At 44.1% G+C, this 11,074-nt stretch overlaps 1 protein-coding gene across 1 annotated transcript; it reads right to left on the bottom strand.

The window, feature by feature from the left end:
* Positions 1 to 4,844: 4,844 nt before the first annotated feature.
* LOC121457022 (schlafen family member 12-like) lies at positions 4,845 to 10,258 on the bottom strand. Its single transcript, XM_041665647.1, has 4 exons — positions 10,174 to 10,258; positions 8,071 to 9,116; positions 6,409 to 6,525; positions 4,845 to 5,482 (listed from the first exon to the last, which is right to left on the bottom strand). The coding sequence occupies exons 2-4, from the start codon at positions 9,074 to 9,076 to the stop codon at positions 4,956 to 4,958; spliced, it is 1,650 nt and encodes a 549-aa protein (XP_041521581.1). The 5' UTR covers positions 9,077 to 9,116; positions 10,174 to 10,258; the 3' UTR covers positions 4,845 to 4,955.
* Between the last annotated feature and the right edge of the window lie 816 nt (positions 10,259 to 11,074).

Genomic DNA, 11,074 nt, shown 5'->3' with positions numbered 1-11,074 from the left:
GCCCCCTACCTGTCCTGACAGTGAGAGTCTAGGCTGCACTTGAACCAGCAGGGAGTTGAGGCAGGACTGGGGCTTGGGTTGAGCTCCAGAGACCAAACAATGCACACCACAGAGTCCCTAGTGGTCTGGGCATTTTGCCCCTGTGTATTCAAACCTGAGGTCTCTGAGCACTGGAAATGACAGAGCTTAAAGGGGATGGGTAAGCCCAGTCTTTGTAAAATATGTATACACCACCCTCAAAACAAACAAACAAACAAACAAACAAACAAAATAAAGCAAAACCCCAAAAATAAAGAAACGGACATTGCTTGTGTTTTCCTGAGATTACTCATTGAAGTAAAGAGCTAAAAAAAAAAAAAAAAAAAAAAAAGCAGTAGGAGGCTATAAACACCTTAGAGTCACTGGCGTCTTTTCTTGCAGTGCTAAGGGGGATGCCCTCTGCCTGCACTGGTGCAGCAGCTGTTGCAGTTTAAAAAGTGGCATGCGAGAGAAGGTCGCCCTGTGACTGAGCTCACATGGGGGTTTTTACTGGAGCAAAGGTAAGGGGGAGGGGAGAAAGGGGGAGACTGGCAGAGGTAAAACTCAGATACAGATTGCCTTACTTTACAGTCTTCACTTTTCAGTTAAACTAGTGTTTGTACTTAGTCAATTGTCTTCCTTGGTACTTGCAGGTAGTGTTTACTGAAGCGCTGTGCTCTCCCCTTTGATGCTGCCAGTTTCACATAGCAGGGATAATGTGCAACCCAGAGGTCATGTGTATCTATCTCCTAAATGTTAACTCAGCTCATATCCCTTGTTAATCAAAGATGGATGGGGGTTTGGGGGTGGGGGGTGTTAGGCTCTCAGTTTGCAGAGAGATGCTTCGGCCTTGTATATAGAGCTATGGGATGTAAAGCACAGTAATCCACTGTTAACAGTTAATCCTTAAGCTGCTTAGAGAGCTGCTGACAGTCTGCTCTCAGTCTCCTAGGCTTTATATTTCTTATTTATACATTCTTATTTCTGGAATCTCAACTGCTTTTGTCTCCTACCTGGGGCACAAGCCCCTCTCCCCCTGGCCAGTTCACCCTGAGCACCTCTACTTGTATTGCAGGTGAGGGGCCTTCTGGGATTCTGTTTCTCTGCCAGGTCAAATATTAAAGTCAGGAAAACTATGGAGCACAGCAGGGAGGGTGGTGGAGTGAGATCTCAGACACAGCAGACCTCAGCAACAGAGTCAGCCTGTCGAAGGCTTTTATTAGGGGAGAGGAATCACAATACAGAGCAAGACAGACAGACAGGAAAGACCCTGAGCAGAGCAGAGGGGGCCTCAGGAAGCTGAGGTTCTGTCTCTCCTTGATGTCTGGGGGCTCTTAAGGTCTTCCACCCCCATTTTATGACTGTCCAGATTGAACGAAGACAGTGCAGCTGATAGATCCATAAGTCTGGGAAAAACACATTCTGGTCTGGCTTTGGTCTTGTTGGATTGGTCCATAGGTGGTGGTGGGGTCCTACTGTCAGGAGGAAAAGCCCATCAGACCTTTTTTGAAGCTGCCAGGCTTTTGTCTTAGGTCAGGAGGATGAGGAAGAAGTCACCATCTTGTAATTTCACAAACTTAATGATCTAGTCATGACCTCTCTACTTGTACCTTCTCCATGTGTAGGAAAAGCCCTTCCATCCTCTCTTTCCTCTTGAGCTCCTTTTTGGTCTCTGACCACTTCTTCCAGGAATCCTTGCCTGTGCTGTTTGCTCTTTCATTTTTTCCTCCCCATTTCTCATTTATCTCTTTCCCTTTAGCTGCTTTCCCTTTAGCCACACTGATTAGACAGTACACAGCCCTGTAGTCTGAGGGGAAAGAGAGGTGGGTGCTGGTGTGTCAGGTTTTGCAATAGGAAAGCCTTGGGTGAGGCCAGGGCAGCACCAGCCAACCAGAGACTGAAGACACCAGGGTCTGCTTCCATTGTCTCCCCAGCTCAGCTTGCTTCACCAGCCTCCTGTCTCCTGATTGGAAGTGCTCTTCCAACAAACGCACGATCAATACATGAATATTCTATCTGTGTGCTCACTTCGGTTTGAGTATCTTCATTGTTGCTTTTTATTGGAAGTAGATAGCATTGCAGGTGTTGTATGGAGAGTAAGAGTCCTTTCCACATTGCAGGTACCTCAGAAGTTTATTTTTCAATTTACATCAGACCTAGGAATCTAACCACAAGAAATAACCCTTGGTTTCTTTAAAAACACACACACACACACAACAGTCAGATTTAAGTAGATTTAAAATGTTATGTACCCATCAGTTGAAGGTCTTTCTTATAGTCAACTTAAAATGGATTTTTTTTAAAGAAATAGAATATCAGGGCTTCAGATAAATTTGTGATCAAAATCAATTTAGACAAATACCTTAAAAAGACCAAAGACATTTACTTATCTTGATATTATGTGTATGAGTGTTTGCTGCATGTATGCAGATGACCACACCCAGGCCTCAGGATCTCTCAGACAGAGAGTGCAATGGATCCCCTGGAACTGCAGTTACAGATGGTTGTGAGCTACCACATGGGTGCTGGGACTAGAACTCAGTTTCTCTGAAAGAGAAGCCAGTGCTTTTCACTGCTGAGACATCACTCCAGACCCTACAATGGACTCTTTAAAAAAATCAGAAGCACATACATGTATCTATTTGTGTAGATGTGGGATGGGTGACCATGCACCACAGCTCCATGTGGAGGTCAGAGGACAAGTTACAGGAGTCAGTCTTCTCTTTCAGCACTGATCCCTGGGATCAGGGCTCAGGTCCTCAGGCGACATAGCAGAAACCTTCGCCCACTGGGCCACCTCACCGTCCCCCACACTTCATTCATTTGTTGATGGCTTTCTAATTTGCCTGACATCCTGACCCTTCAGTCAAACATGTCAGCACAGCTACTCCACTGCACTTTCCCAGTCCACCTCTCCTCCCCACACCATGACAGCCTCCTCTACGCAGTTTCCTGTTTCCTGGTTTCCTAGATTAGCCAGCTCTATCCTGTCTCTCAGAGGCTGTCATTAAATAGATAGCTGCTTTCACTAAATTCTTTCTTAATGAACCTCCCATATGTTCCCACACCCTTGACAGTACATCAATTTCCAGGGTCAACCGTGTTGTCTCTTGACATACTCTCATGAATTCACCCTTGATCTTGCCTCCTTTTCCAGGTGTCTCTAATAGACCTCAGACCCATGGCAGTTTGTGGGTGGTGACAGAGTGGTAAGGCGCCCTCTAGACCAGTTACTTGAACAGGCTGTCTCAAGGGCAGTGTTCAGGCTGTGATGCTAGCATGTCCTCTTACTTTCTTGGTCTTCAAAGCTCTGAGCCACAATTCTGAAAACCACAACCCCAAGTAATCAAAACACCTAAAACATCAGGTTCGAAATGTTATTCTGGAAAAATAATAAGAATTATTAAAAAGGCATTGGTTATGTTTTCAAATGATTATTTATTTTAGAAACATAAAAAAATGGCAGAACATTTTGATGGCATCCAAATTTTGATAAGTATAATTTCCCAGATATAACAATGAAGATTCATCAAAGAAAGATGCATACAGAATTGTATTTAGAAAGACATAGATATAAGAAAATATTGGATTACAAATAAGTTAGATTTTAAAAATAAACTGCATTGATTAAGAAATACATGAAAACAGAAACATGACTTAGAATGACTGGCATCTCTGAGCGCCCAGCCCATAGCCCTGTCATACAAAGTCTCATCATGGTCAACCTGCCTTTTGATGAGCACCATCAAAAGTCACAACAGGTACGAGTGCATATATAATCACCCTGAGGGGCCAAATGTTGAGAAATTGCATCCTTCACAAATGAAGATGTACAACGAGGACATTACTTCCTTTATGAAGGATACACCAACATTTCAAATGCACAGTACTCGCATATAAAGTCAATGCTGTAAACACCTTCATAGGTGTTAGTGTACAGCACAGACAATACTACAATTCAAATATAAAACATATGTACTTCGAACCGTAAAAGAACAATATCAGTTTCTTAAAACCGTATCATCAAGACTTCAAAAGGGAACAATGTTTTAGAGAGAAACTGAGGCACATGCTATAGTCCCATAGAGAATACTAGCATGTCCTAATTCCTCACACTTGTTGGCCTTTTGAAGCCTTACATAAACAGATACACTGTTTTCTTAAGACGCAATGTACAATTGTATTTCTTTTCTACATATCTTTGAGCTTTCCGGAAACCTCCCGTAGTTACTATTTACTGCTGTGAGCAGTGTCCACTTACTTTCTGCAAACCCTGCGCCTTGCCTCTGTGATTTGGGACATGTGGAAAGTCCTTCCTGGGTTGTCACATACAAATCACAGATTTAACAGCAATGGCACACACAGCTGAGCAGCAACACTGTGACCAAATGTTGCCTTACACTGCCTTCTTCATCATTGCCTTCACTAACTTCTCTAGGGAGAGTGTCTTCCATCATTAGAGTCCCCATGCATTTCCTCAGCGAGAGGGATGGCTATGCAGATTGGGACAATTTTTGGCCTTTTAATTATTTTCCTGTGTATTTCTTTTGAGGCATGGTCTTTCTTCACACCCTGGCAGTCCTGGAACTCTCCTGTAGACTAAGATGACCAGCCTTATTCGAAGAACGGGAATGAACAGCATGAGTCACATCCCCGGCTTAGGGACACATTCTTAAAGCACTGTTTTGCCATTGTCTTCTTCAACGGCCAATCCCTTTCCCAGAATTTCATTATTATTTTTGTTAAGTTATATAAAGACATATTTTCCATTTTTTAACAGAATGAAAGAATATTATCACCTACAAAACGTGAACTATTATGGCAGCAAAGTCCATTTCCTATGACAGGTAGTCTCAAACATGAGTTAGGACAATCCTCGAAAAGTAAAGTATCTAATTCTATGTTTAAAATTTCAGAGGCAAACTGATCACTACAGTTTAACCTTGGTACACCGTCCCTAAGACTTCAGCAAGAGCCTTCTCTAAGTCCCTTACTGTCTTGGTTGTCAGATAATACTCTCTGGGGTATCTTGTTCTCGAGCTTGAATCATATAGAGACACTGCCCTATGACCCAAGTACGTTATCTTTATCGCAACACCTATTTTCCCAGTGAAGCCGCCAAGATTTACCAGCTTCTGCTTTAAAGTCAGTGCAGTTTGTTTACAATCATTCTTTAACTTAGTGCCCAGGTCCCTCAGAACGGAGCTGTCGCCTTCCAGCTCCTCCTCTCCCCGGACAAAGCTGTGCAGGGTCAGGAGACTGCCCTGGGAAATATGAAGCACATCCAAGATGACTTCCTGCTTCTTCTGTAAGCCCAGACTTAAAGCCAAGCTCTCAGAGATGATCAGCGTTCCTTGACGAAGTGAGCCCAGCTCTGTCTGAAGGAACTGCTTATATTGTTCATGTTCTGAGCACAGCTCCATGCGGAGGCCTTCTGGAGAGCATGGCACCTCTCTAGCCAGCACTAGAAAAATAAATAAACATACCAAATTATAAAACAAAAATGTCATGAATGTCCTGTATGAGCTATCACCAAGCAGCTGGTAAGTCCCACACTTTGCATCACAACCCAGAAGGTGAACACACAAGATACCAAACGATTATTCAAGAACAGAAGGGAGGCAGTGCAAGGGGGACTTAGAAACTCAGACTCTGCAAAGAGAGAGATTTGGAAGCAGCTGAACACTCACAATCCTGCCTTTTCCATTACATGGTGCATCAGGAGCCTGCTCTGGTACTCAATGAACGAGAAGAGTCAGGGGAGCAAAGGACAGACCTAGTGCTGAAGACAGGAAAGTCAGGCATCAGAAACACCAAAGAGGTGATGAGACAGGAGGAAAGCAAGGAGACACAGGACGGCTCCACAGAGCAAAGGAGGGAGCAGAGCACATTCCCAGAGTTCCACGGATGGGGAGAGGATGGATACCTCAGAGGAGAACATAAGGTAGGCTAGACTTCCCTGTGAGCACAGACTGGCAATCACGGCCTTAGGGTAAATCCAAGTCCTTGAAAACCAGTTTCCAGTACAGGAGTTTGAAGAGACACTGTCACCTTCCACCTGTCAGGTTGACATTGGAGAGGAAGTCCATTTTGTCTGTCCTTCTATGTCAGAATGTTACATGTAGCCAGATGCTGTCTAGAGAGAGAGAGAGAGAGAGAGAGAGAGAGAGAGAGAGAGAGAGAGAGTGTGTGTGTTCTGGTGCTGGCAGGGTGGTATGGGGTGGTTAATGTTTGAGACAAAGTTATTCTAGTGACCTGAAAGGGACCTGACAGCAAATATCAATCCCAGTGCAGGAAGCCTGGAGACAGATTTCAGCACAGAAACCTATTGAGGCAAGGAGGCCTGAACACAGTCACAGCAACCAACCTAGGAACCCACAGTGACACTACCTGGAAGGCGGGCATTATGTTGCTGGGCTTCTGGAATGTCAATAGCAAAGCAGCTACAGAGACATGGTGGTGGGCTGCTTGATTGAAGGGTCTGTTTGTATTTTTGCTTGAAGAAACCTGAGAAGACAGAAAAGGTAATTTTAAATTTCTCACAGGTCATACTATTCACTAACTAGTGCAATGTGTTTTAACAGTCCAGGTTGAACTGTGTTTTCCGAAGAGAAAATGGGGTTAGATATTGAGGTTAGATTTTTGAGGTCAAATGCAATTCGCAAAATTAAGCTTTGATGATAGTGAAGTTCTCAGCAGTACACTTACAGAAAACATAACTGCAAAAAGCACACTAATAGTTCCTGAATGTGTTAACAACTAAGTGGGTCTGTTTTACTTTGTTCTAAGTGAAATTTAGACAACATCCCATAGACCATGCTGGTGCAAACCCACTACGTGGACCTTGGGCCGCAAGTGCGCCACCACGCCCAGTTTATGAGTTTACAAACCAGAGCGATTGAAGCCAGGGCTTCTGGATGCTAGGCCAGCACTCTGTCACCTCAGAAATGTCCCCAGGTTTGCTTTCTTTTTAAAGCTGGTAAATCCAGAAGGAATGAAGGCTGGGAGAGGAGTGGGTTTGTGCAGAGGTGGGAAAGCTTGCACTGTGAGACTGCAGAAGTTTCCGGTGCTCATGTCAGCTGGACATCCCTAGTCTAAGGGAGTTAAAATGCAAGCACTTTTTCCTTCTGAGAAAAATTCAGGGTTCTATTTTGTATACAAATGTGAGAAAGAGGAAGTTTTAAGATAAAGGCACAAATGGCAATAAAGAGGCAAAAAACAAAAAAGCAAAGGAGCAGATTAGATAGTGGGGTTTCTGAACTGAACACAGGTTACCATAGGACCCGGGGTAATGGAGACAATCTATGGTGGGCGAGCGCATCACAATGTCCAAACAAAGGGACATTCTCATCACATTGCTTGGTTTTCTAATGCATTTGTCACTGTCAGTGATGGATGAGGGACACAGAAAGTTGACTCTGAGAAATGGAATCAGTGCAGTGGGAGCCTGGGGTGGGCTCCAGAAGCCTTCGCAGTAGGAGGGATTTAGACAGACAAGCTGGCTATAGGCTGAAAGAGGCAAGGAGAACTCGATAGGCAACTCTGGGTGGATGCGCAGAAATTCAGAAAGCAGATAGGATAGCGTCCCTGAGAGGCTCTGCTGATCAGCTTTCTGATGGAAACGGGCGTGACAGTGAGGCTAGGACTGGAGAAACTTTCAGGATTCTGTTGCAAGAAGTTGGGCTGTGTCTTGCCCATGGCCTGAGTCTTGGCAGGGATCTCGGCTTAACCTACTGTTGGAGGTGGCAAGACCCTTGAAGGGAATTATGGGGCCTGGCCCCCTCTCCTCTTCCTGCTTCAGTCCTGGCCACTGGAGAAGCAGGCTGTGTCACACTTGGTCATTGTGAAGGAAATAGCTCATAGCCTTACTGAAAGCAGCTAACATACTTTCCATAGGGCATCTAAGTGGACAGAAAAACAGGAGATTGTGAGCTCTGGATAGTATCTAGTAGAGATCAGTAAGTGAGGAGTTTGGTGTTGCCAGGGCCAAGAGAGCAATCTTTCAACCCCCTGAGCCAATTAGAAAGTGATTGCTAATCCCTCTTCCCCAACCTGGTGTGGCTTCCATCTGGAGCTTGACCCATTCCTCTGAGGTAAATCTCTTCACACAGCTGTCTTCCACGCGCCAGGATTCGGGCTCTTCAGCGAACACAGCACAGCAGAATCTTTCCACTCTGAGTGCACACACATATGAGCACACGGCTCCCTGTCTGAGGACTGGGATGAATTTGCATGTGTACTTTATCTTCTCCTGCTTCTCTTTACAGAAGTGACCCACAGGCAGCTCTCGTATGCATGCCTCTATTTCACTCTCTAGATCCTCAAGATCTGCTTTCTCTGCTTCAAAACCAATTATTTGTTCTTTTTCCAATTCTAAACCAATGAACAGATATCCCCCATCGGTGTTTGCAAATGCAGAAACAGTTTTAGGGAGAATCTCCAGAATTTTTTCTTTAGGGGACATTTTAACTTCTGCATGTTTGGATTTAGTGAAACAGAATGTCTCCTCCAGGGTCAACTTTTCTCTGTTAAAAAACGTGGCAAGGCATTTATCAGAGTCACATGATGCAGGCAAGCTCTCTTTTGAACATGATCTCCCTTCAGAGTCCTTCTTGGCTTTGAGGAACTGCACGGCATCAGGACCTTTCAGTTCATCTGAAGTTGACAAATTTCTCACATAGAAATTGGTTTTCAAGGTGAGGACTCGCTGACCAGAGATATCCAGGACCCACGGTTTTACAAAAATTAAAAATTCCCCTTTGTTCTGCATGTAGTCTCGGTATTTATGAGGAAATAGAACAATTTTAAGAAAAGAATCTTCCAAATCCAGTCCTACTCCATCTCTGCTGAAGCTGTAATCTGAATTCTTAATGCGAGCCTTGACCACACCCCCTCCAGAATTCAGCAGAGTGCACACAGCCTGTGAGATACTGTGGGCCTCTCTTGCTTTCAGCTCTTTATTTTTCATTTTCCTCCTAATCTCCTCTCCCTGTGTGATTTCTCCTACAGACAGAACCAGTTCGGCATAGTCCGTCTCCTGGTCAACGCTGATGCCCATTTTCCGAGCTCTTGCTCTCTTTCCCGGATGAAATCCTTTCCTGTCAAACAGAGGGAGCCATTAGAGCAGGAGCCAACCAGTGAGAGCCGGCTCTGCTTTACAGAGCACAGCACAGCCGCCTGAGCTGCTCTGGGTGAAGGTCGGACCCCATGTTTTGTTTATGGGTTGTTTGACAAATTTTGAACAGACTACAATAACTTGTGAAGTTGTTAAATTTTCGCATTGGTTGTCGTGATTACATATGATCCTCTTCTAGTCGTTTTAAACTAATAAACTTCTTTGTGTATATTCATCATTTGTGGTCCTGTGTTATTAGGGACATTTAGAAATTTTAGTCTATTTATTTTACTACTTTCTGTGTATGTGTTTTTTGCCTGCATGTATGTATGTGCCCCACAGGTGTGCCTGGTGCCCATGGAGGTCAGAAAAGTGTGTTGGATTCCTCAGGATTGAAGTTGGTGGTTGTGAGCCCCCATATATCTGCCCCGTGTCCTCTGTAAGAACAAGTGCTCTTAAGCACCGAGCCAGCTCTCCAGACCCTAGAGGACATGTAACCTAGGTGAATGCTGCACACTGAGTATATTCTCCTGTCTGACCTTTTTTGATGTCCCCTATAGCCCCTTAAATAATTTCACCTCTTCTTTCTTGTCTTATACACACTCATGATTTTATGGGTGTGTAATCTATAAACTCTAGGAAGCACAACCGAGAGGAAATGTCTGAGATTTGTCTCTCTCGGACTGGCTTGATTCACTGAGTGTGAGTATGTCCCATGGTCTCCACTCCCCACAGTGGTTGGGATGACACTCAGGGCTTTGCATTTGTGAGGTGAGCATTCTCCATGGGGACACACCACAGCGTTCCTTTAATGCAGGGGTTCCCCACTCTCCAGCTCCCTCCTGGTGTGATTTCTAGGCTCTGGGGTCTTGATTTTCTCTTTTCATTTTTTCGGGACTTTTGTTTCTAATCCTGTGAAGTCTTCTTTGTGCCGTTGCTTAGGAGTGCTCTGCTCTGTCCTAGGACTCTGAGCTTCTGACTTTCCTTCTGGGCTGCTTCCTAGTTTCTTCCCACCATGACAAACCAGTTAATACACATACCTTGAGTTTTTCAAACGTCCTGATCTGGCAGGCAGTCTTCTCTGGAGAACATTTCCCGAGAGTTGACCAGAGGACTCTGTGAGTGTCTGTGGATTCACATCTTTCACCGACATTAGGCTCTTTGCTGGCATTGTTTCTTTCAATAACTTCTCAACCGCTTTTTGACACTTTCTGCTTTCTGGGGACAAAAACTGTGTCAGTCTTCGTGATAGCAATCCACATAATACTGGGCTCTGGGTTTTTTGTTTGTTTATTTGTCTGTTTTCAGTGCCTCATGTAGGTTATTTGATCACATTGTGAACCCCGAAATTGCATTACTTACTGGAAAAACCTGTTTCTCGTTGTGACATGACTCAGCCCTAGCACACACTTTTAATCCAAGAGTTTTCTGCTTGAATCTTGTAAACAGAAATAAGTAAAATCAACCATAGTTCAAGAGGTGGAGCAAGCAACCCGTTGATAAGGGGAAAAAAATCCATAGATAGTAAGAGGGAGTCCAGAGGATGAAGGAAGAGAGAGACGCACAGGAAGTAGCAGGGAGGGACATTCATTTGGAGGAGTTTTAATTGACAGTGTAGAAAACTCCTTTTTTGAGATGCTGCTAGAGGAGGAAGCAGTTGGGTGCTTCCTCTGCCTCTCTAAGCTGGTAGACTTTCACCCCAGCATCTGACTCCCAAGTCTGTATCGGTAAAATTGAATGATTAGTTTAAAACAGCAGTGCTTTTGATGCTCCCTGGGTTATTGGTTTCATTGTTTTTTTTTCTTCAGTTTACAGGTTTGTTTTCTTGTCTGTTCAGTCTACTATTGGGCATTTCCAAATATTTTCAAAAATTCAATTAGTGTAGTCTTGAAAACTGTTTGGTTCCGTCATGATTCATTTAATTAGTAGATTTATATTTTA

Source organism: Microtus oregoni, unplaced genomic scaffold (genome assembly GCF_018167655.1).
Source record: "Microtus oregoni isolate MIOR12 unplaced genomic scaffold, Mior012 000015F_ref0000493, whole genome shotgun sequence".
Lineage (NCBI taxonomy): Eukaryota > Metazoa > Chordata > Mammalia > Rodentia > Cricetidae > Microtus > Microtus oregoni.
This window is presented reverse-complemented; position numbering and strand designations above follow the sequence as displayed.

Bases quoted from the DNA above. Each gene is read 5' to 3' on its own strand.
- LOC121457022 (XM_041665647.1), bottom strand. From the start codon at position 9,076: ATGGGCATCAGCGTTGACCAGGAGACGGACTATGCCGAACTGGTTCTG. The intron at 6,526-8,070 runs GTTGGGGAAGAG...CTGTCTTCTCAG, and splicing joins CCAGATGGAAGCCACACCAG to GTTTCTTCAAGCAAAAATAC. The intron at 5,483-6,408 runs GTAGTGTCACTG...TTATTTTTCTAG, and splicing joins ACATAATGCCCGCCTTCCAG to TGCTGGCTAGAGAGGTGCCA.